This window comes from Megalops cyprinoides, chromosome 15, assembly GCF_013368585.1.
Source record: "Megalops cyprinoides isolate fMegCyp1 chromosome 15, fMegCyp1.pri, whole genome shotgun sequence".
In the NCBI taxonomy this organism is placed as follows: domain Eukaryota; kingdom Metazoa; phylum Chordata; class Actinopteri; order Elopiformes; family Megalopidae; genus Megalops; species Megalops cyprinoides.
The window spans coordinates 17,509,933-17,536,940 of record NC_050597.1 but is presented as its reverse complement, the minus strand read 5'-3'; the positions used below and the strand labels follow the sequence as shown (position 1 = coordinate 17,536,940).

The 27,008-nt window shown below is 44.7% G+C and overlaps 1 protein-coding gene across 1 annotated transcript in view; it reads right to left on the bottom strand.

Moving 5' to 3' along the window:
* Positions 1 to 27,008, bottom strand: part of LOC118789878 (attractin-like protein 1) — a 177,415-nt gene that overhangs the window by 30,557 nt on the left and 119,850 nt on the right. Inside the window, exon 28 of the mRNA XM_036546598.1 lies at positions 11,659 to 11,766. Within this exon, the coding sequence (XP_036402491.1) occupies positions 11,659 to 11,766 (108 nt within the window). The remainder of the gene's footprint in view (positions 1 to 11,658; positions 11,767 to 27,008) is intronic.

Here is a 27,008-nt window from a genome sequence, read left to right as displayed (position 1 = left end):
CGTATTCCTGTGATGAATGGTCTGCAAGGACCTCAGAGCAAACAGGACCAGACTCTGAATGCTATATGTGCAGATGCAGCCAATGGACACTTTCGTGCAACCTTTATGCCATGTGCGCAGGTGCAGTCATTAAACACACAGCAGCACGGCCTGGTCACTGTCTGCACAGACGTAGTCTTTAGCCAAAACCCTAGATAAAAATGTGTCTATCCAGCAGAGAGGGTCTTCCCGAATATCCATTTGAACCTGAATGCTATAAAGTGAGCACTATTACTGGAGGAGGCTAGAATATTCCTCTCTCATTAATCACCTCCCTAATGCTTTATGGAAGCAAACCTTTTACTTCAAGCAGTGGAGTGTATATTTCACTTATTCTGTGCTATCAGAGGTAAAGATTAATGTGCTCTCTGGGACTGCAACGTGTAAAAAGGTTGAGTGGATGAGAAACGGCCCTCACATGCTGAACGTTACACACCCCATCATTTCCAAAATGTTTGCTTGAAATTCAGTATTGACTTTTCTGAAGGGAAATATCGACTGGAAGCTGAGGAGAACTTAAAAAAAAAAACTTAATAAAAACATTAAAAAATAGGAGAACGTTTATAGAAATAGATATTTAATGAAGAATTGAAATACTGAATGAAGTGAATCACTGCACAGATTAGCAGAGTGGTACAATCATAGCTGGCACAACACAGAGCAGACACAACACGTCCCTGTACATATTACACACGGCTCTGCAGACTCAACTCAGAGGGTTGATTACACCTTGTAAAATACATCTGCAAGCTGTAAACAGACTGATTGCACACTGTACAGAAGCAAGGAAGGAGGCAGACCACTCAAGCACTACATTCTGTGCTGCATGTGTCCAAACACATAAATATGCTTTTGATATATCCTTGCAGAAATTACACCTGCTGCTGAACAGCGGCGTCTCGGCCTCTCTTTCAGGATGTCTGACAGTTTTCAATTACGTCTCATAAGCAATCTTCAGAAATCCAATTCTGTCAGCATCCTGCACTAGCACAGAGATGGAGGGACTGAGTCAATTGACTCGTTTCTGTCTCCCTGTCTGTCTGTCTCCTCTGTTTCAGGCTGCCAAGGGCTGGCTCAGAAATGGATGCACTGGTTGTGCACTAAGGCTGGAGTGGGCCATGCAGAAAAGAGAGCATGGACATACTACAGTACAAATTTAAATGGGTATAGTCACCAAATGTATATTGTATATGGAGAGAGCAGTGAAATAGAATGCTAAATGGAAGGTCTCCAGCCTACAGGATCATTACTGGATTAAGAACAACGGCTTGCAGAAACACAATGCAGCTGTAAAAACTGCAAGATCCAATTACTTTCTGCTCTTATCTCCAAAAACAGTCAGAATTCCACAGTCTGTTTCAGTACCTTTGATTGGATTGTTAATTGTTTCTTAAATACTAATCTGGGCAGTTCAGATTCACAATGAGGGGAAATTTTGGCATTTTTATTAAATAAGATAGATACTACTAGAACCCAGATTCCTTTTTTTGGTCCTGACCAAAGCATTTTATGTTGTATGTCATAAAGTTGCAAAGCTTGAACAGACTGATATAACTGCTGATTAGTGACTGAAGAAGGGATGCTAATGAAACCATCAATTTTTTATGATGAGTTTGGCACTGTGTATTATGATATTCTGATGATCATAAATAGCTCTACTGGAACAGCTCCCATTTATTTTAGAACTGCCGTGGGTATTCCTTTTCTCAAAAACAGATTATGATGCTTCCACATATTAAATATAGGCCCACCTCCAAACTAAATTTTCTTTTAAAAATTTTGATGCCTTTTTCCCCTTTTATACAACCCTGTTTTGGAATAGCCAGTTTGATATGTTACGTTTGTCTCACCACAACAACTGCTGTACTCATGCGTGAGTGCTGGGGTGTAGCAAATGCAATCCTCTGACACACTCACAAGCCAGCTATTTTTCACGCTGCGTGCTGGCCAACACACTACAGTGAGCTAAGTGCCAACCGGAGGACGGTCCCGGTTTCACTGACGTCATTAGAGCAACCTGCGGGTGCCTTATGAATCACAGGGTGACTGACAGTGGCAAGTTGAGAACTTGCTGCCTATATACCCGCCCCTATGTGAGGGAGAATGAAGCCAGTTTGCTTAGCCGCTGTGGGCCCCTGGTCATCATTGGCTATAGACATGGCTGGGATCAAACCTGGGCTGTAGAGCTCAGCATGTGCTCAAGGCAAACACCTCAACCACTGAGCTACTCGGGATCTCTTGCCAAGGTTTCTGATAAAATTGCCTTTAAACAATGAAAAACATTTTCTGTGTGATAAAGAACCCCCTGTACAGAAAATTTTCCATCTGGTTTTCAGTTGAATGATAGTCCTGACACTGTCCTTGCCAGAGTAATAAATGACCGTGTAATGACTACAGACTCCAGCGAAAGTGGAGTGTTATCTTACGAGGTTAATGCAAACTTGAAAAACAGCAAAGATACATAATTTATTTATTTACATAGATACATAAATACAGACACAAGTAAATCATTCATTCATTCCTTTCATACATGCTACTCCAATACCTGCCAAAAATGAAAAAAAATAAATAAAAGTGCCTGCAGACTACAGACATAATGCATGCAGTTACTAAAAAGACAAGCAGGTACATAAGTACAGTACAAAGACAGAATTCACATTACACTACACAAACAGAACTAATATTACACTACTCTACAGAGAGGATACACACAAAACACTACGGACAGACATGCACTGGACACTACAGAGAGAGGACTCACACACAACACTACAGAGAGTGGACCCATACTACACCTGAGTCACACAGTACACACCGCACCTAAACAGTAAAAGCACTGGACTGTTTGGCTGTGGCTACCCCACTGTTGTTTAATCACTCAGAACAGGAAGTCGTGGAAGTCAGGCCAATGTGCTTGTGGCCTGTGCTGAATGGCCAAACATTCTAATAAAATGAACTGCACACTCACCCATACTAAATGAGACTGTGCCAAGAAGAATAGAAATGCAAGTCTGCACATTTTCTTCTCTTTTTTTTCCCAGGACCTTTTGATCCGGAGATGGCTAAAATGCCACAATTACGCTTTATCAGAAGATTCTTCAAAAGCAATTTCATCATAAAATGCCTGATGAAAGCGTCTTTGTAGTCCCCCCCCCAGAGGCCATGAGAGACTCTGCTGCAGACTGGCAGCCACAGGCATGAACCCCGCAACCGGCCTGCTTCTCCCCACGCGCTGGGGACCGGGAGGGCGACGCTTCTAACTGCACAATTTAATGTGCACGCATGCAGATCGTATCAAAACAAATCAGCTCTTCTAGAGGGGAAAAACACATATGGCTGCATCTGTTCACATAATCCGGGGGGGGGGGGGGGGGGGGTGGTGGTGGTGGAGTGTCATTAAATGTCATCACTGTCAGTTTTCTGCCTGTTGGAAGACGAGCTCGTCCCTTTGCCTAGAATGCTGCACAGTGCACCTCTGCTCTAAACACACTTAACTTGTTTTGGTTACAATGGATTCAAACTGTCAGCATATGCAAAAATGAAACTACTGAATTATGGTAATGTTTCAACCAATATCATATCTGGCTGTTGGTGATGCATCCTCAAGTAACAATAAGCAAATATGCATTTTAGAATAATGACTTGGATGCGAATGTTTTGCTAGAGTTGCTTTTACATCTGTACCATTTTTTTAAAAAGATTTATATATTTGTAGTGCCATTCTAGATAGACTTCAAATATTACAGTACACACTGTCTGTACCAATAAATGACAGGGATGACAACAAGGCACTGCTGCGCTGTCCTTCAAACAGCTCACTTTGACTAAAGCAGGAGTGATGGCCGTGACTACAGGGGCCGTTCGCTATGGGACTAGAACCCTCTCCTCCCAACCATCCGCAGCTCACATCCATGTTCACGGCCAACCCCCACCACCATCCGCTGGGAAACAGTATCAGTAAAAGGAGATGAGCTATCGACTCTTCTCCGCTTGAGCCATTAATGGGGCAGCTTCAATTATTCAGTAAGTCTTGTACTTGCACATGTCTTTGTGCTAATCTGAGGTAACACTCTCTGCCAGAGACACGTCCACATATTAAGTTTCATGAGGCAGCGCATTCGGCTCTATCTGTTCCACTGCCTAGATTTACTACTGTATGAGCTGGATCTATTATAGCTCATTGTACGTTAATTAATCCAGAGAAAATAACGTATTCACCGCTCCATCTTAATGTGTCACCGCGATCTTTGCTAAATGCGAGACAGCGGGAGACCAGCAGACCGCCAGAGTGTGACTTGATGGAGCATGTATGTGGCTGTGGCGTGCTCTCGCTGCATTAGGAGATGATTAAACTATGGTGCCAAATAAATGACTGGAGTCATCAGAGAGGGGAAACCACGTAGGAGTTTACCCCCTCGATCTGCGTGGCTGTGAGCGTGTGTATCCGGGTGTGTGCGCATTACAAAATGTCAGCGTGGGAGCGTGTGCATGTGTACGTGTTTGCGAGTGTGAATGACTGCTAGTTGGGGGCAGGGGGTGTTTCGTCCAACTGGAAAAAAAATACAATGTTTGATGTGGTAGATTTCTGTAGAGCAACTTTGGCGACAATATTTCCCTAAATGCAAAAGTGAGCCAAAGTGTATCAACGCAGGAAGAACATTGGCTGGGTCATCCTTTTGCCATCCCTCTGACAGACTCATCCATCACGCGGTCAAGTCCGCGAGCATCTCCATATGTTGTGCACCAGCTGCACGGCGGATCCTGACATCTGCCAGCTTCAGACCGCTGTCTGGGTCACCCACACTGACCTCGAAACTCCCACACAGCCACAGAGCGCAGAGAGGAGTCAGCGCAAAGAGGAGACGCGGGACACAGACAGGAGTCACAGGATGCAGAGAGGAGTCACAGACAGGAGTCACACAAAGTAGAGGGGAGTCACAGAAAGGAGTTACACAAAGTAGAGAGGAGTTCCACAATGTAGAGAGGAGTTAAAGAATGCAGAGAGGAGTCATGGAACACAGAATGCAGGGGAGTTACACAGCATAGACTTTAGCTCATTCTAGTGTGGATTCTTTTTTGAAGAAAAAAAAATAGCAAACAGCAAATTAGGCTGACACATCAGAATACGTTTAAGAGTAAAAATCAAATCACTGCAGCTAAACTGTCTAAAATAATAACATTTTCAAAAAGACCAGGTCTAGATCCTGAAGAATACTCATACAGCGTGAACTTTAACTGCACCCCAGTGGTGCAGCTCAGACCCCTTAGGCCATGCTCATAATTCATGCAGCGTTTTCTTTTAGCTTTGTGATACTGACAGTGTCTATAAAACAAAGAGAGATTCATGCCGTATCAGTGCTCTTAGCCCCGCAGTGTAAGTGCTGTTGTTCTATACAAGCACAGAAGAAAAAAAGCCCATTAAAGTGGCTGTGTGGTGTTCAGCAGTTCTGCAGGCTGGAGGCAGAATGGGGATCTCTGCGTCTGCTGGACCTGCTCTGTTTGACAGACCGCAGATTTGCAGCGTTCCGAGAAGAAGCAGAAACCCCTTTCAAACACACGGGCAGGAGACGGGATGACTGAGAGCTGGAGACAGAGAGGCAGAATAATCCAATGATCGCACCTGGTGTAGTCAGGCTCACCGATCTCTCTGGAAAAGGCTGAGTGTGTCACGGTGAACAGAGACTCAACCTTACGAGCTACGCAGATCCTCAAATCTAACTGCAGAGAGATGCAAACACCTGCAGCACGCACTGTGCTCTCACATCATAAGTGCAAAGTAAAAGTGTGGCAGTGTGAGAGTGTGCCCTGTGAGCTTCTCCAGGGCTGTCCTTTCACATTTTCATTTTGCAAGTGAGATTCTCTCTGTGCATCTCCCCACAGTTCTCTTCCCTGTACCATTACAGGTTATCATGTCAACAGCATGACACTGCATTATACCAAAATCTACATGACACCACACTGCAGCACATTAAACATTACTCAGTGCCACAGACCGTCAAACCACATTACTCAATACTACAAACAAAATCACACAGAATAAATGAATACAATACCAGCAGGGAACTCATACCCGAACTCATCCCTATGATTTTTGCTTCATCATAACAGTCTTTACAGTGGAGGTCATCACCTCTACCAGTGCTGTATGTTACAAAGAATGATATCTGATCATATTAAACCATTTATGGCCATTCTTCAACCCCATCTTCACTATAAGCCAAAAAAGACAGGTGCTATTTGCTTTGCTGCAAACAGGCAATTCCAGCTGAAGTAATTGTACTGGTCAAGATTGAGAATTAATGACTAAAACACAGTGTTAATGTGGACAAGCTGTGCTTTCAGGCCTCCATGGCATCTGTTTGCTCAGCTGAAGTCACTCGCCTGATGAACATTTAAAAAAAAAAAAGGGTCCAGACACAATTGTGACAGCCACGGCAGCAGGTGCTGATGACTCTGAAATATGCTGTGGCTCCTTAAGCCTCTTTAGCACTTCAGTCATTCGGAGTAGCCGCCCTCCACTGAGGACATCACTGGCTGACAGAGGGGCCGGTAAATTCAATGGCAGAGCAGACTGTATTGTGCCATACTCTCATTTATTGTTAAAGCCACAAACGCAACAGTCACCAGAGAGAAACCCATATCAGATAAGTACATAGAACACACACAACAACACGCATACATATGCAAGGCACCCTCAAGTGCAGGTGCCTCCCCCCAAAACTTGTACCTCCACAGAAAAAAACAGGCTCCAGTCCTTTGAAACAGCCAATATACACAGTTAAATCAAACCCAAGCTGCTTGTCTGCTTGGCTGACATTGTGTGTGCTTTGCGACTGTGGTTAGATGGTTAGAGCTGGTGTATGAATAGATTTGTCTACCCTCCCAACATGTGCTTCTATACAAGCTTGTGCACCTGCTTTCCTGTATTTGTACACGTGTATATGTGCATGTGTGAGTGCACACATTTATATGTTTGTACACGTGTGTACATGTATATGCGCATGTGTATGCATCTGCATTCATATGTTTGTATATGTGTGTACATGTATATGTGACTGCATCTATGCCTGCATTCCTATATGTGAATGCAAATGTGAATGTGTCTGTGCAAATGTGTTGCATTCTCTGCGTGTGCCCCTGCATTCACACATATATGTGCCTGAATTCAAACATAAGAGTGTGTGTGTGTTTATTTTGCTGTTACTGTGCCTTGCTGGTGCTCACTTACAGATAAGATTGCGGACTTTTGTGGGTGTTGATAATCCACAATCAGCCTGAGGTTTTCTTACAGGTGCAATAAATATTCTTTATCTCCATGCCAACAGTTTCATTACCCTCACAGGAGCATTAAATCCAGGAGATTGGAAAATAAATACATGACATTAAAACATTAGATATGAAATTGATTCATTTCTTTCTTTAAATAGCATTATGAAAACACAGATGGTCGTATTTCTCCCGAGGAGAGAGTGGAACAGTGTTTGGGAGTTCTTGTAGGGGCCAGCGGGCTTTGGCACCTTATTCACTGCAACCTATGTTGATCACCCCACTCCACCAATGCCCTGGTTAATAATGTGCAGGGGCCGTTCCTCAGAGAGCAATCTGATGGTGTGTTTGGAGGGTTGGCAACATGTGCTTTACTACCTACAGTAGTATAAATATTTTCTGCTTTGGGTCAGAGCGCTGCCCAGCAGCAATTCCTTTTAAGCTGATAGCTCTGTGGCCACTTTCTGCCAGCTGGACAGGAGGTTATCTAAAGGGCCTCAGACAGAAATGGTCAAATGAGAGCGTCTGCTATCGGTGAGAGTTTGGCTTCAGATGTCATGGTCAAGCTTTCGTGTCGACCCACTCCTGACCCGACTGTCTGACCAAACAGTGATTACTGTTTAACTGTTCGGTTCAGTCCTAAAAGAGGAGCAGGAATCACTGTGGTGGTTTGCAGGCCTTTACTCTAGGTGCTTAGGTAATACCAGCTCTCAAACATCCACAAACAGAGTTTATCAGAGACCATACCCACAAGTGACCATGGGCATTTGTTTGGAAGGGTACAAGGCCAGAACAGAGGCCCTTGACACCTAAGCATGGTCAGGGCTCAATAAGGAACCTTGACCTTTAAAATTCAGTTATTTTTTCACTGATTCCTCACTGGAGGAAACAAAGAAGAAAGGTGAGCCAATGTTTTGCGTGTTTTGCGCTAAATGGCCGCGTTCCTGAGAGAGGCGATGACGCCTCCCTCCGTCCCCCCCCGAGAAACCTGTCTCCACAGAGACTGTGCGGGCACCGCAGCACTGCAAGGTCACGGCACGCCCCTTAAATCACTTTCCCATAATTGAATGCTGAAACAATAGCGAGCGCTCGTTTGCTCCAGCTGGGCTCAATATTCAAGCCAAATTAAAGCGCTTTAACGTGGCGGCCACCAGAGACCGGGAGCTGACAATGAGTCGTCCGAGCCCTCATCAGTCTCTCCCTGACAGCTGGGTGACAGTGATAGGAGCGGGTCTGGGACGGCGGCATGTGGACTGACTCTAAATTAGGCGGACGGCCCTATAGCACTCATCTGAAATGTCCCTGGGACACGGCGCCTGAAAACTTTTTCCCCCCGTGCCTGTACTTCAGGATCGAGTTTGCCTTGCGATGGTCATAACGTTCAGGGAGGCCTGCCCTGACCATGCATGACCGAGATAATTTTACTGTTATCATCTACATAAGCCAAACGCTTAGGGTACTCACTGTCAATCTCAGAGACATCCCTACTTCTGAAATGATCATGCCCCAACAATAACACCATTCACACCCTGCCGGGAGACGCTGGCTACAAAAAACCCCCCACCCCGTATCAGCAGGATTCAACAAGCACACAGTAACTCCAAGCCCCTCTAACTATAGGACACCCACAGATGAACTTTATTTAAATAGCGTACCACAATTCAATATTGTGGTACAATTTAAAAACCAGAGAACAATACCATTTTAACATTAGAAATGTTAAAATGGTATTGTGAGAGGAATTTCAACATATTTCAGCCTTTACTATAGTACATCAGCCTGTACATATTTAACTATTCCTGCAGATGAACACACATGCAAGTGTTTGGTTTGGTGGTTTGGTTTCACAATAACAGGGTTTATGCCTCCAGTCCCACCAACAGAATTTTTTTTTCTACATATATACACATACACGCATGTGTGTATATATACTGTATATAGATGTATCTGTACTTATACAATTTATGTAGTACTGCACATCTTTGGTAGACTTGACAGACTGTGTAATTACAGCCCATTTTTAAGGATTCGATTATTATATAAAAAAATCCAGATTTCATCACTCTCCAGATTTAAAACTCTTCAAGCTTACCCAGATATGAGTTTTGTATTTTTTTATTTCCAAAAGCAAACACTTGACTTTTACAGGACATAAATAATTAATAAAATCCTACAAAAGAATTATGTTCTTAAAACCAGACCTGCTTTGAAGAAAATATTAGAAAAGCTTCTAGCTGAAATCTGCTGCCAGCTGCATGACACATGAGTTTACCTGCAGCACACCTAGCCAGATATTGTACAGACACTGACTTGTGTGTGTGTGTGTGTGTGTTTGGTGTCAGGACTGCTCACTGGGGTGTGAATACAAAAAAGTACTGGAATCTAATAAAAGACACTAATATCACTGAACTGTTTTTCTCCCTAGAAAGCATCGCAGTCCAATAAAGACACTGCCATGATTACACTCAACTTTCACCTGGTCTCGCTGCACTGCCAAGAAAGTAGATGCCTTTAATATGCAAGCATAAAAGTTGATTTAATTTGAGTTAATTACAATCTTATCAGCCTGTTTACCTGCAAAATAAAGTTTGAAATGGTGTCACAAACATTGCCAACATAATGGATTTTTGGCTGAAGCACACATCCATATTAAACTACCCATCCAAACCTACTGCTTATTACCCAAATCGTGCATGAAATTTGATGATGACTCTATTCACTTGCCTTTACGAATGGCAGATAAACAACCCTGTCATTTATTATGCAATTATGCTAATCAGAGCTTGTAAAGCAACAACAGATGTTGCGTAATTAACCTTTATGAAAAGAAATGGTTCCAATTCACTGTTCTTCACCTTCAGCTCATTCTCAAAAAGACCAAATCTATTTTCAGACAGAAAAACAGAAATCTGCCTTTCACAATTCAGGGTGAGATGGACTTGACACATGCACTACGAAACTGAATAGGAGATGGTGAATGGCTTTGAAACACTTCAAAAAATAAATATAAAAAGAAAGAGGCACTTCATTTTACTTCTCTCAGGGACAACATGGCTCTGTGGAGGCACAGGGATATGGGGACAGCTTTCTGTGGGACACCCAGACATTATTATGGGACTTTAACATGCTGCTGTCAAGGATTTCAAACATTATCTGATGTTATCTTATGAACAGTATGCGTGGACAGGATGGCTGTTTGTAGTTAAGACCAATATCATTGCACATAAGACAATGCTCACCACTGTTATGGTGTGATTTACTCCACTTCTGAGCAGTGCCGTCAAACTTTACAAAAGGTACCAAGTGCCAATTGTGATAAGAGACTTTTGCATATTCAATAGCCTGTCCAGCCTGGTGCAAGACACAGGGAAGGGCATGTACTCCAAACATACAACAACCCCTCCCCCCCCCACTCCCACCCCCACCACCACCTCCCACACACACCTTGCCTGGAACTTCAAGGAGCTCTGAGTGCCAGCCCACGTCCTAAGTCTCTCTTATTCAAATGCAGAAAAGCTCTCACCGCCAACAAACCAAAGCTTAGATTCTTCAAATTCATAAATAACACTTTTTAAACTTCCTTATAAAACTGAAGTTCTTGAGGAATCAGGGCCTTTGAACAAACTAAATTCACCACAGCCACAGAAGTACAGTCATATTTTAACTTTCATAAGTCGATCTGGAGAAGAACATCTGCCAAATTACTAAATGAAAATGTGAATGCATACATCTACATTCCTGCAGGTTTTGAAGTTCACAGTGTGAGGGGCTAACACCACTGTAACACCACACTACCAAACCAGCAACATATATTAGAAAATGAAACAATGAATTTAAAAAAGTCTTCAGCTATTCAATACTCCTAACATGGGTTTCACCTCAATGAAATTGGGCATATTTGCTCTGGTATAAATAAATCTCTTGTGAAGCCTTTGGGAAGGGAAACATGGAAAAGCTTAGGGAAATGCTCTTTGGAACATTGGAACAGGGTCAACATTTCTAAAACTGTAAGAATATGAGTTCTATGTTATGATTTCCACAATCCCTCCATTGTCTCTAGACAGAAAGGTGGGGGCTGTCTGCAATAGATGGGTGTGTGTCATTCAGCTGTCACTTCTGCGTCAGAGAGACCTGGCTGCTCGCCACAGAGGGCCCCTGCACTTTAAACTAATGGATTCCCCAGCAACACTTCTCACCCTGCTTGTCGTACAATTAAACATCACAGATTACAAACAGGCTGGTGCCCGACGCACCGATGAGGGCATCACAGGTGAGACTGCCGCCACGCCTGTCAGCAACGCCATGGAAACCAGGGGCTGTTATATAAATATGCAAATAGGTGTGGGTACCCACCTCCATCAGCCCCTGCAGCAGGTCTGTCTGCCCACCCCCCACCTCCAGGGCCACATCGACGGAGGCAAACGGACGGCTCGCCATCTGCTGCCGCTCTCTCATGAGTTGCTGTGGAAAAGAGAGAGAGAGGGAGGGAGGGACGGAGAGAGGGAGAGAGGGGAAAGAGAAAGAGACGCTTTGTTAATGAGGATATGGCAGGCGCACAAAGCTTTGTCACAAAGCCCTGACTCCAGACACCCCAGAAGAAGACGAACAGAAACCGTAAAAAGACAATAACAGCAAAGAAACAAAGGCACAAGACTCTGCACGTGCCATGTCGCATGAGCCACACCGGACACTTCGTTCGGAACCAGAGGGCAGTCATGCGTGGACAGAGCTGGGGTCCGATAACCTGCAGACAAAGCCCGGCTGTCTCCTGCCCCACTACTCTGGGGCTGCAGTCATGGCACTGCACAACAGCATTTAAAGGCTCCAATCTTCTTCTGCTTCAAAAGTCCTGATCATTAGGAGACTGGTGTCTCTCATTCTCTGCAGGCTATAGGCTGCTGGGGATAGCGCTATTATGGAACTGAACTAATACCACTACTGAACAGAAGAACTGATCCTCTGGGATCACACTTGGCCCTTATATTTCAGTTTACTCCACATTGTGTCCATTCCCTTACTCATAACCCTGCTCTTACTGCGCATAAATATGGACAACATAAAGATACAGGTGCTGTATCTGACACAGTCAAGATGGCATTATGTTCTTATTTTATATTGGTTATATTGCTGTTTGTTTTGGGCACCAATGCAAAGGAACATCAAACATGAGCTGAAGAGCACAATGGCTAAATGTCAACCCGGAATGGCGAGGCATAACTGGCACTGACTCAGAGCGCTCTTCTAACCCGGGCCGAGCAGGGAGCAGGCGTGAATCACGGTGCAGCGTCCGCTCCAGTGGGGTGACCTCTACCTCTCTCCCCCCTGGCTGACGTTAAGGCGTTGAGAGCTGGTCAAGGTAAGGTGGCCGTGGGCCGAGAGGTGATTAATGTGTCTGGACAATAAGAAAAAGCAATAATAAAAGCCGTTCGTTCTGGGGGAAACACTGACGGTCACGGTGCCCTCTCAGAACGGACGTTTACTCTCAGAACGCTTTTTCTGTCTGAGAGCTCCCCACCTGTAAGCGGAAAATTAAATGGTTAATTAATTACTAATAACAGCAGAATGGAATGGTTTGACTTGGTGGTGGTAGTGGTGATAGCAGGGGGAGGTTCCTGGGGGTTGCACAGTTGATTTTGACTGAGCTTCACTCAACTGTGGTCATGTGTTCATTGCCCCCAGCAGGACCACATGAGCAACTCGACCAGTAAAAGCTTATTATCAGCATTTAATAGGTGGATTTGATTGTCCGTCACCTACTCCCCACCCTGTTCCCAGTAGGTAAAAAAAGGAATACATATATAAATGCAAAATATGATAATACCTTGACTGGAATGCGCACTTCCATTAAAACACATCAGCCTGCTTCACCTCCAGTTTGTTTAAAACACCTCACCTGAGGAGGGCACCTGTGAGCTCAGATGTCTGAGGACATGGGCAAGAAAGCTCTCTACTCGTTATACCAATAGGAGCCAATTAATAAGCTATTGATTGTAAAGTGCCTTGTACTCTCACTCAAGTTCATGGCCATAATATTTCATTATGACAGACATTCCAATAGTCTCTTTATGATTCATTTGTTAATCACCATGTGGCAACAACCAGACTGGAAAAAGACCATTACTCAAGATCTACTGTCACTGGATGAAAAAATCCAGACCATATCCAAAATGCACACAAACTGATAGGAAGGCCTCATGACCAGTAGTTACTGTAATATACTACAAACTGCATGCTGTAAAATGATACACCATACAATGTTGTACATTTCTAGGACACCAGATTTGGGTGAGTAAATCTCAAGCCCCACTGACTCTCTGGAGAGGATAACTATAGATCAGGTTCTGAGACCCTGTGATGTGTAAAACCATGATCAGTCTTTCAGACCCGGACCCTGGGGAAAAAGCATTTACCAGTGTGGGGGTTTAGAGAGTGTATTTGTGCAGATCAATAGTAGAGCTGTTCAATTATGTTCTGTACTGCAGCATGTAATTCCTGAGAGTTTCTCACAAGCTTTCATCAGACGGCTCTCCCGATTAATGCGGGGTTGGCTGATATGGAGCCATTCCGGCCAATTTGCAGCTTTCTGTAGTCACACAGGACAGAGGAAGGTTAAGGAAAATGTCCAGAGCACAGGGAAAGTGAGAAACTACAAACGGCATGAATGTTTAGGCCTTGAAATGGACTTGAAATTTTAATTGATACACAAAAACACTAATGATATTCAGGGCATAAAAATATAACCCAAAGATTTCAATGTTGAATGCAGTGCACAACTCTGCGCTTTCTGTTTGTGGTGAATTTAATGGGCAGTGTGACCATTAAGGGTAGATTCTTTCAAACTGTCATTCTATATATATCCATTTATAGTCATACTCCCTGCTCCAATTACACTGAGTTGGACCTAATTACACCCAATGAACAGGGGAACAGGCTGTGCAGAGTCAAGGGGAATGACAGTGCTGTGTGTGTGTGTGTGTGTTTAAGGAAGAGGGCTCACAAGAAAAAGTGAAAAAGAGAAAGACAGAAAACAGACTTCTGCAAGTGGCCTCTAATGAGGGCAGAACTTAGAATGTCAGATCTCAAGAAAGCATTAAGTTCAGGGGGTGTGCACTTTTGTCCAGCTGACAGAGCAACATTAACTCATGAGGAGTCACTTTAGTTACACTGCACTGTGCAAAGTTAGTTTTGATACAGGTACATCACACACTCTGAGAGCCAGCCTCTTTATGTACACCCTGAAGTGATAAAGCTAGTAGTTTCCTGGCAGAGAGCAGGAATGACTTAATTGTCACACTGTAGAATTTACTTAACAAACAAGAATTGACCAAATGCTTGTGTTTGCAATAAACGAGCGGGCACTGTTGGTTTCTACAGAGAGATATAAGAAAAGCTGACTCCAGATGAACAGAGTGGCAGTGCAGCAAGTAGAAAAGAATAAATGCTTTAGTCACAGCCTGTTCCGAGCGCCCAGGTTCTCCAGGGCCAGCACACACTGTGGATCCTCATTCCAGCTCTCTCCCGCATTTAGACGAATCCTGTCTGCCCAGTCTGTGCACGTTACAAGCGTCCACACGCAGCTTTGTCCTTGGCAGGTTAACGCCGAGATTATTACAGCTCCCCATCCAGGGAAATGACAATACAGGCCGTTGCTGCTCTCTCCCCGGCAGCGAAGCGAGGGGGCCGCGCCCACACCGTCCCCCCGGGGTCCACTACAGCAGATATTCATTCAATTAATCATTTATTATCTTCTTATTAAATGCCGGCGCTCAGCTGAGCCTCGCGCTTCACGATATGATTGTTGTGGGTTTTCAAATGAAGTATTTAAAAGGTCTCCCTTTTGGCGGGCGGCTGAAAGAGCGGTCCCGAATGACTCCGGCGGTAATGCCGCGGCGTGCCCGTCTCACGCGCCGCGCGTAACAAATGGACCAACGCGTTTTCCGGGGCTTAATCTGAGGCTTCGACTGTCAGCTGTCCCCCTGACAATGGCTCTATATGCAAGTCTACGATTGTGGACTGAAGACAGCATGCCTTAGCGAGACAGCTGCCTTTCTGTAATAGTTTGAAAGTGTTACCACAAAATAACACTTAACTCACATAGGATGGCACCTCATTGCAAACCAAAATCTTTATTTGTATTCAGGGAAATGGCTGAGGAAGTTGGCAATGCCTAACCTGGAAAATGGAGAAAATGAAAAACAAGTGGTGGCTAAATGCATGCAGAAAACTGCCCCTGTGCCCCTTATTCCCATAATATAGCACTACCAAGAATATTAGCCAGTGCTACTGACAGGATCTGAGAAAATGTTAAAAACTCTGAAATGGCCAAAGGGCTGAGGGACACAGACAGAGGGCAGAGGGATAGAGACACAGGGCAGAGGGAGAAAGAGACAAGGGGCTTGGTCAGATAGCCTGTGCAGAAAGAGAAAATGTGAACATGCTTAATATGTTGCCATGTGCTGCAGAGGTAATACTGAACAGCTCTAAAATTGCAAGGAGTTGGGCCCACGCTAACTGATCCTGCATCCTTTCTCTCAGAGATATAAACCCTCTGACTTCCCAGAATGCCGTTCATCTCTGTTCCCTCTGACAGGAAGCAGCCCAGAAGGCCTCACACCGATTCCACACCACTGTCAGGAGATGGGATCCAATTACATCAGGGTCCACCTCGGAGCTGAGAGGCTCACGTCTGAGAGCAGATCCTGACTGAGACAAACTGCAGGGCTGTCTGGGGACGACTGCTGGGGGAGGAGGGGGGGACCACTGGGGGTCGGCAGAGGGGCAGAGAGTCACGGCAGAGTCATGGCAGAGTCACAGACGGGGGGGTTAAACAGCACACTGACAGAGCACATACATCAGGAGCTCCTGACACTGCAGGCTGGCTACTGGGAGAGGGAAAAGTGGGACAATTTAGAGTTCATCAATCGTTCCACATCAAATTAGCCCCCATCATCTTCCGGCCCCGACAGGCCTAATCCATCCTCATTCACCCCAGTGAGGACGGCCAGGCAGGCATGGAAGCACGCGTCTGATGGCAGGAGAAACGAAAGCCTGGCTGGCTTTGGGTGTTTATTTCATTGCAGTAATGGACTTTTTTTTTCCTCTCAAGGACTGCCTTTGTTGACAGCCAAAAAGCACCATCTGCAATTATTTACAGAGGCCAGCCCTTCAGCAATGATGTGAGTAAATGTTGGTTTAGACTGTTGATCACACATATTGGTATTCCATCCTCAGCTGAGAAAATTAAGAGCAGATTTCAAACAGCTGGGGTTCAGTCTTCACCGGTGAAGCGGGAGAGCCGTTAGCTTCCATGTATGTAAACAGCTAGACTTTGATAGCTTAGCAAGAATGCAACCCATAATTTTAAGCCTTATGAGATGCTGCAGCATTTGAACACTACAATGGATGATAAACACGCATCTGCAGCACATACAGAGATTAGGGCAGACATGCAGCTGCATTACATACATGAGATGGCTCCCAAAGAACATGCACCCCTAGCCCTTTCCCCTCCCAAACCACTCCCCTTTCTGTGCTCCATTTTCCTCTTTCCCTGGTAGCTGGCCTCTTCTCCAGAGATCACAAACTCTAATCACTCCTAAATGTGTCACTGAGTCAACATGAATGCCGCTACAACGCTGAATTTGTGACCCCTCGTTAACATTTTTACAGCTGGTTTCCTGGATGTGGCCTTTCAGCCATAGTCAATTAAACCACTCGCCTCAGTGCTGTCACCGTGGGCTCCGCCACCAACTCACTGTCACCCCCCCAGCCCTGTTGCCAAAACACTGTCACTTCCAGATCAATTACCGCGCTCCACGGCGGGTGTCTGAGCAGAAGACCCAGGGGGCTGATGGGAGGAGACAGACGACCTGACAGAGGTGGATTGTGGGTAAATGCCCTATCACACATCTCCCTATCCAACTCGGCTAAAACCACAGTGACAGTGCCAAAGCGTAATTAGATAAGGTGACACAGCGAAGGACGAGGCTGGCCAACACCAGCACTCTCCTCCCAGAACACAGCTCCCCATTCTACTCAGGTCCTGAACAGGACAAAAATACATGTTGTTGGACTGGGAGCACTGGACTGTGCCAGACAGAAGTAACACAAAGACACTATCGGGGGATGGTAACAGATATACTTTCAGAGGACAGCAACACAGAGATACTATCAGAGGACAGTAACACAGAGGTACTATCAGGGGATAGTAACACAGAGATACTATCAGGGGATAGTAACACAGAGATACTATCAGGGGACAGTAACACAAAGATATTGTAAGAGGCAGTAAAACAGAGACTCTCAGAGCAGAGTAACTGTCTTCAGTGCTAATGCAGTGTCCTGCAACTTTATACAACAAACACTGAAATTAGCTGACTGTACCTTGTTTCTTATAAAATACCGTTTGAATTAGAGCCAGTGCCAACTGAAACCTGAGATGGCCAGCACTGTTATTCCACAGAGGGCAAGGCCTTAGTCCAATTAAGAGAAATAAGCCTACCACATCAACCCATGAGGGCTAGAGTGATTGTAAAATATGAATCAGCAGAAATACAATGGCTCGGAGCTCCATTTTAACATCTTTTTAACAAGAAGCCTTCAGAATCAATCTTCAATCAATACTAATCTCAAACCGACGCACCAAGGTGAAGTCCTGGTCCAGCACTATTCCATGGGAGGGGTGGGGTGGGGGGGTGATGTGAAAGTAATACAGAGCAACTGAGACCCACATAGTGCAGAGTGGACCAGCCTAATTATGCCAGCTATCTTCGACTGGGGTGGGAAGGAAAAACCACTGCTAAACAATTATAATTCTTACAGGGCTCATTAATGCTAAAATAAACAAATATTCCGGAGTGAGGCTTCAGTCGTTAGCACAGCCAATTAAACTTTGATCAGTTTCAGCCAGCCAGCCATTTGTGAAGTGATGGAGTTCAGGCAGAGCACTGTGTGGTGCTGTGTGAGGTTGGGTTGTGTCATGGGAATGAAAACACACGGACAGAGTGTGTACCAACTACAGGCCTGTCTTCACACACAAATATAATGAGACTCAAATTGTGAGGGTTACATCTGTTGCCTTTGCCCTTTAATGACAGTGTGTCTGGTACTGGGGATTCGTTAGTTTCGCATGTGTGTTTGTATGGGGGGGCTTTACTGTAAAGCTGTACTGCAAAGTCTACTTTACAATAATGAGAAGGAATACGTTTTAAGTTAGCTTTGTTGTTGCATCATGGCAACATTAATCAAAATTGCTTACATTATAGAATTCTACAATGTCAGAACAAAGTGATTTTTGTCTCACCACATCCCCTCCCTTACTGTATATTTTTTATCTACAGAATGCCATTTCTTGGTTCAGAGCAGACTCAGAGATATGTGCAATTGCTACAGCATAACTCACGGTTGCATGCTATTTTCCTCTAATGATCTCCCTGTGCCAGAGCAGTCTCCCGGGTCAAACTCCCAGGTCGGAGTTGCCCAGCTACGTTGCTGCTTTAACAGCTCTCTGGTCTGCAAAACTGACAGCTTTGCACTTTATCAGTGAAATCCCCAGGACTCTTTGGTCCTCTTGTGGTTTGGACTGTGCTGCTGAGAGCTGGGGGATTCATCCCTTTGCTGATTACTTCCACTCCTTCTCTCACAGCATCAAAATAATTGTCAGACGGGAGACAATCCCACACAGGAGACAAAAGACAATCCTATGCCAGGGATAAGACAGCCCCACATGAGAGACAAGACAATCCCACACGAGCAACAAGACAACCCCATATGAGAGACAGGACAATCCCACATGGGAGAGAGGACACAATCCCACACAGTGAATAGCAGGGGATCCTACTAAACATGCCGTTATTATGTTACTTGTTGATAGCTCCCCAGTGAGGAGACATAATGCTCAGTGACAACACAGTGTATGGCCACTTTCATCCGCCTCTCTGTCAGGGTTTCAGAGCAGAAGCAACAGCAGACCACATTTATTTATAAGCCTGAAGGTCATTAAGAATACCGCAACCACAGATAATGATGCCTTCCACAGTCACACTGCCCTCTGCAGTAACATCACACTCTGTAGTATGAATGCCTTCTGCAGCTGTAATGCCTTCAGTAGTTAGAATACCATCTGCAGCGGTAATGCCATTTGCAGTAATAAGGCCTTCTGTAGTAATAATGCCTGTTGAAGTAAAGCTTAGCTTCCATGCTGATTGGACCCTCTCAGTCCCATTCTTGAGACACTCCTGGTTATATACAAAAGAAAGTTGTCATGAAGACAGAAACTTTGCTGAATTTAATTTTTACTACAAGTAACACATCTGCTAAGCCCTGACCACAGAAACCAGTACAGTACAAACACTACCCACAGAAACCAGAACAACATGAATGCTGTCCACATAAACCAGTACATCAGTGACAGAGTTCCAGTTGGTCTCTCTCTATTCCCTTTACTTGTAGACTAGAAGGAACAAGCAGTGTTGTAGCTGAGCATATGAATGAGCTGTAATAGACATGCTATAGGATTATTACTGTGATGTAACAGGCATGTGTCTTAACAGAGATGTGCACATTTGGCACCAGCCCTGCACAGTAACTCAGCTCTCTCCTGCAGATGAGCCAGCCTTCCTCTGACAGGAAGTGCTCATTTTGAGTACAGAGAAGTGAGCAAAACTGTTCTGCCACACATCTTCAAACATGTTTCCTTTACAACAAATCCTTCAGCGAATACAAAAGCTCCTGAGGAATAATTAGGGAAACAGAGGGGGAATACCCTTCATTTTTTAAGCATGCTCCATAAATTAGGTCGAGAAGCTCTGCCCATCTTAATGAGAGAGAGCTCCAAGCACTCAGCTGAACCAAAGACAGCTCCTGGAACACTAAGTGAGAGGGAGAGCTCTCAATGTACAGCTGAACCGACGGCCACTCAAGGAACAGCGCTCATCCCTAGGTTCTGGACACTCACACAGAGGAACCCACATGTCAGCTGGCAGCAAAGACGCTAATTAATCCGTGGAGACATACGGCTTCGTTAAGCCTGAAACAGATCACTGTGTTCTCTTCACCTGATCAAAGCAAGCCAGCAGAAAAACAATAAACTGCTATAATTACACATCCAATTAACAAATCTGACAGAACAAGCCTGTCTGCCCTTCAGGTATATGAAAACGTACCCACCACTACAGTTTTAATGTATGTAGATAGATGTATGTGCTCGGATCCTGACATGCACATACCTGACCCTGTCCTGGTGTAACTCATGTCCCTATCACAGATCACAGAGCATTATGTATGTTGGAGCAGGGCGGTCAGAGAACGGCACCGCTGTTGAACAGTGCAACTGTTGGAGAAGGACAGTTGGAGGAAGATACTGCTACTGGAAAAGGGTGTTACTTTTGAACTCACTGGTTTACAGCCAATTGTATTCACCGGCCCCACAAGCCTCATCACCACAGCCTCCTCTACCGTGCTGCAGGCCTTCCGCTGTCCCACATCCCCACATAATCATCACACCGAGGCACCAGAGGGTGACATACTAAGACATGTCCCACAGGAGCAGAGAAAGACGGAGAGAGATAGGCAAAAAGACAGAAGTAGAGAGTAAAGGGGAACGAATATCAACAGCTATTCCCAGAATGATCTGAAGACCTTTTAGAAAGAGTGGCATCCTCTCAGTGCTCACATTCATCTGATGTTTTCCATTTTATTCAATTCAGCTGATGTCCAAGCTGTGCCACGCAAGGTCAAAATTATTAATGGAATTATTAATGGAATTACTAATGAAATCATTTTCTCCCGACTGCAGGGGTGCAGGACCAGAGGCTGACCTTACAATAAATACACAAATGAGAGAGATGCGTACAGTCAGCTGTTCTACCTCATTAGAATATCAGTAGATCTAACAACAGTGGCCCATCACAGATTGACCTTGGCTAAAAGAGAGTTCTTCCTAGCCTGTGGGATGCCTTTAAGTGGACACCATTTTCTGGAGTGAATATAGCATTACTTAGTATTACTTAAGACAAGTAGCATATTAGACACCATAAATGCATGTACATGTGTGCTAACATGAGGTCGCACTGATTGCTGATAGTTAAAATAGTTTTTAAACCCAGACACTGGGAGGGTACCCAGAGCCAGAGGAAGAGCAGAGAGACAGGATGAGGCCTGAGAGATAAGAGCAAGTCTTTGACTTTCACGTTTCATGTGGTTGACGCACTTTCACTGCATGGTGAGAACAGGAGGAACAAGGAGCAGGGAGAGTAGCATGGGGTAGAAGAGAGGGCATTTATGTAAGTATGCTAATTGCTCTACAGCTGTGTTTCCTGCCCGTAAGGCCCTGCAGCGGGGAGCACAGTACAGAGGGCATCGGAGCTGAGCTGGAACACAGAGCTCTGTGGAAGAGAGCATCTTCAGCAGCCATCTATTCAAACTGAAGGAAAAAGCTGGTAAATAGTTACCGCTGTGCTGAAGGAGAGTAAAGCAATCATTATGTGACTTAATCCCTACCAGAAGGTATATGAAACGCTAATGAAAGTGCTGTTAAAAGGTCCACTTAGGTAATAACTGTCCCCAGTGCAATGGTGGCAGGTTCAAATGGATTGAGCCTCAGTAGATACACAGCACAGACACCCAGGGCTAAAAAGCAGCACTGTGTCTCATTTGGACCAGAACCTGCAGTAACTCTCCTGTTGAGTGCATACAAAAGGCCGGGGGGGAGAACACAGCTCAAGGGGGCATGCAGAGATCTGCTCAGTGGTGCGCAAGCTGTGGAAATGCCATATACTTGAGCAACAGGATGACTGTTTCTCTCTGCCCCCAGAAAGTTTAAACACAGACAGAGCAGCATGGCGCCACACTCTCATGCTCCCTGCAGCACTCATACAGAAATCTCTCACTTCATCACTTTGAGTTTTCTTTTAAGTAATTTTTTTCAAATATTCACAAGGTGACTTCATTCATCTTGATGGCAAATAAAAGTCCAGGACAGTAAAGGAGAGACAAGCTGACAGAGCTGTAATTTTGTTGGACATTTAGTGGTCTTTTCTTTATTATACAATATATAGAATAGACATGATATATCTAAAAATATCTAAATCATGAGCTGGATGTGAAACAAATGTGAAACAGTTGTTAATTTTCCACCCTATCCACAGACAATGCATAATGACAGACAAGTTTATTTGTGTGTGTACGACACTGTGTATGACTAAACAAGAATTTCAGGAACAGGAATCTCTTCACATGGAGCCTGCCATTGTCTGCTTATCATTAAACACCTTGAAACCGTGAGGACTAGAACTTATGCTCTACAGTCTCAAAGTGCATGATAGCTGTGCATGACTGCGTATGGCACTCCTCAGAGAGACAACACTCCCAGGGAGACTGCACTATGAGAGAGACCGCATGGATGCAACACTCCCACAGAGAAAATACACTGCGAGAGAGACCACACAGACAGACCACTCCCTCGGAGACACTACACTACTACTCTCCCACAGATCAGACAGAATGAAATTGCAGTGCTGACACAGAAAGACCACACTCCCACAGAAACAGAGAGAGCCCACGGTCCCAGAAAGAGACAGAGACCACACATTCACAGGGAACAAAATCTAGTTGCTTTATCTGCTAATCAGGAGCAGCAGCAGAGGCCTGCTCATTAATATTCAGCACAGTTAAATTCAGCAGATAATGGGGGCGGATTGTAATGCAACTGCATAGGCCCAATCTAACACACCAGCTCAATGACTACAGGTTACCCGCCCCCCTGCTCAGTCTCGCTTGCATTCTGTCAGCTCCTCAGTCTGATGGTACAAAGTATTTATCTCAGTAACACTCAAACACACACACACTTCTACAAGCAGACACATTTGTGTACATACATGCATGGGCATAAACACACAGTCGCACACAGTTATAGATGCAGGCATCTTATTAATAACATGTAGCTGTACACCAAGCCTCTTCCACAAAAAAACGTTTAGCATTCACCACATCAGAGGCCAAGGCTTATACACAGAGCGTAGTGCCCAACTGACTGATAGAGATGATGAGATAATATAGCAGAAACAGCCATTAAGTATGGAGATGTTACATAGAAGTCCCTTTACAGTGATTCAGCCTTAGCCACCCTGCCTGTCTTTTTAGCCTCTTTTTAGATGCTCTCTGCACACTCTGGTCTCTTGGAGACAGTGCCTCAAAGTGAACACTGCAGCTCTCCTCACCCTGTTCCCCCTCCTCTGCCTGAGAAAAGGTTGCCACAGATACAAGGCTAGTGCGGCGAGAGTGATGAGAGAGGGGGCTTCCGGGAGGAAGTAGGATTCTGGGACAGACGGCACGGTTAGTACCTTGCTCTTTTATGGCATCTGCTGCATTCTGCCTGGAAAAGCCTTGTTTGCTTGGCTTCCTCTCTGGTTGACATCACATGTCTAGATGCTGCCCCGGAGAAAGAGTGCGCGACAATGAGACAGGCCAGTTTTGGAGGGGAGTTCACCTGTCAGGGCGACCACAATGCGTCATATGTCTTCCTCTCTTAACCTAATAGAGGAACAGTGGTACAGCTGTGGTGAGCTGGGGGGGCGGCAGACAGGCAGGCTTATTACTGTGTGCTGGACAGCTGCCCGGGTCAGAATGGGTCAGACCGGGTCATTTTGAAAGAAGAAGCATTCAACTTCACTTCCTGTGAGAGCACGGAGTGCATTTGCATATGCATATGCGTGTGTGCGTGTGAGTGTGTGTGGATGTGAGTATGTACATGTCTGTGTACTTGCACACAACAGGGCTACTTTTCAGTTACTTTTCACTTCAGAAGTAAAACACAGGATGAGACATCATATCCGCCATTGTGCTTGCTGAGTGCTTCTGCCTGAAGGAGCTGCATTGTCTTTAATAACACCTCAGCTTCTATCTGAATAGCACACAGGGCATCCTGCTCAACCCTTACTTCTCAACTAACTCTTCTCTATGTGCAAACAGAAAGATACTTCGCCAAACTGTATCTTCTCTGCAGAACCTTGGCCATGAGCCACCTGCTTATTTTCTAATTTAATTTCCAAACTTGTTGTGGAACGGCTGTAAACGGCACAGTTGCATGGCCTCCACCTCCACGCTGGCTGTTTTCCAGTTCTCCCTGACCCATCTCTGCACACTTCTCCTCCACAGCGGATTAAAACAGATGGTTCTGCTTCCCAGCTAAATTACATTAGGTGCAGAGGGGGTGAATCTCTGACCAGTGTTTACGTTAAGAGTATAGAGCCGACAGCTGGCTGCGAGGACAAGATAGCACCAAGGAACCTCTTTCTCAACAACTCCTAGATCAACTTTCTTACACACACAAGGACACACACACACACATGCAAACACGCTCACGCTCACAAACACACACACAAGCTGGTCTACTGTAGCACATCAGCCAGTGGTTCTTGCTGCAGGGGGCTCTTAGACAAAGTGAGTGTTTGAACTGAAGAAAGTGATTATTTTGCAGTGATTAAGATCTCCTAATCACATGAGCATGGTGTAGGAAACAAGCAGCTCCATGTCCATCTCTAAACATCTGATCCAAGTGGCAGATTACAGTGTGCCCATAGGAACATAAATGCGTGGTTTACCTGTGGTTAGAAAACCGGTTTTCATCCTTCCAGAGGTGTATTAATCCCATTCCAGGTCTGCTTTTCTTGTTTTTGGCAGGCATTGATTTCTGTTTGTACAGCCACAGTAGAATACAGAACTGTAGCCAGTACTTTAGAGAACACAACCTCATGTGTGAGGATCGTATTCATTGACCCATAATCATATGCATATAAGCCAAGTATTTCAGCACTGTCAAAGACACAAAGCAGAAGCAGATCCTGACCTCAGTCAAAGACACAGGGGTCAGACACAGTAACGAAAGCCTGATGCTTGAGGTGTCAATGTCTATCAATGGAGGAAAGGATTCAAAGAAATAAAAGAGCACAAAATGGTCAGTAGTATTTGGGGCAGGGCTACACGGCACCACTGGCTGTAGCAGTGAGCCACACGCTGTGGCATAGTGAGGAACCAACTTGCATTAAAAACCAGGCATCTCCTATTATCCCTAAAGAGAAATTGGTTATATTTTACAGTTGCCATTGTCATTAATATTATTGCTGCTGTTGATAATATGGTTATTGTTACTCAATTGCTTTTTTCTTCCAACTATTGATTGTGTTGTTTTCATGATTTATCTGTTTTGGCAATATGCTACAAAATTGTGTTTCTCACGCCAATAAACCCGATTTGAGAAATTAAGACAGAAAGAGAGAGAGAGAGAGAGAGAGAGAGAGTGTGTGTGTGTGTGTGTGTGTGTGTGTGGGGGGTGTTTAAGAGGGAGAGAGAGAGAGAGAGAGAGAGAGAGAGAGAGAGAATGACAAAGTGACAGATTGCATTACTAAATCCCAACACGAACAGGGTGAGTGTGGCTCCAGGTAGTGACAGAACCCCTTGATGTTGTGACGAGGTTAACGTCTCAATTACCCCCCTCTCATCATCCCCCCCAACCTCAACAGGCTGACAGAAGCATAGTAGTTATGCAGTGATGGGGGGTGGGGGGCGACTGGGATATACAACATCAATTAGAGCACTGCTTCACCTCTCACCACAGAGAGCGTTACCCCGAGTACCATCCGTCATTACTGTCATCTGTAAACTATTGTGCAGCAACAGCAACCATGACAATACTGAATCATCGATAATGATAATAACTGTCACAGTAATTGCTTCTAAAAAAACTCTTTACACTAACCATGCTATTGACCATGGTTATTCCTCCAGACAAGTTCATTAAGACGCTCCACAAATTAATTGCAGTAGAATGCTCGTTAAATTTTCACAAGGTCACTTTTGGCAAATGAACCAACACATGCATATTCCGCAATCTATAAGAGCATTAAAAACAATAAAAACTTTTTTTGTAGATGGATACTTTGCAAAAAGTAATTTGATTGATTGGATGGTGTCAAAAGCTAATCTTTCCACAGGATTTCAATATGACATTTATAAAATCAGGACTGGAGGGAGCACTTCTGTCTTCCCCAAATAAAGACCACTGGCCTTGTGTGGAGTCAGGGGTGCACTGTGCTAGGGAGTCCTCACTCACTGTGGTCACTGAACAGTAATGGCATTTGTCAATATGATATCCTTGGTTAGATCTGTCAAACCGGATATATAATCATGCTCCAATCAAAGCTTCTTTCAAATCTTTCTTTCAGATCTTCTTTAATCCTCAACTCTCCATAGTGGCTCAAAATGTTTGAGTTAGTTCTGCTGATCAGTTACTGAAACTGTGGGGGCAGTTGGGCTAGGCTCAGACTAATGTTGCTGTCACAGTGGGGTGTCGGTCAGGACACAGGAGTCAGGTTCCGGGTTTAGAATTTTATTGAGGTTTTGCTGGGTGTGAGTGTGTGTGTGTGTGTGTGTGTGTGTGTGGTTTCCTGCAAGGGAAGGGAAACACTTTGTCTCGGCACAAATAACAGACAAACACGATCTTAATTAATGTGCACACATAACATGCATTGAATAAAAATACATATAACCCTTCACTCTCTCCAGACAATTGTAATACAACCAGTTGAACTCAGGCATAGTACTTACGCTAGTTAGTGAGTATGTAGGCACAGACACACACAATAACAACACAATACTCTGTCCCCAAGGGCTTGGTCTCCCCAGTTCTTCACCACACAGGTATTGGT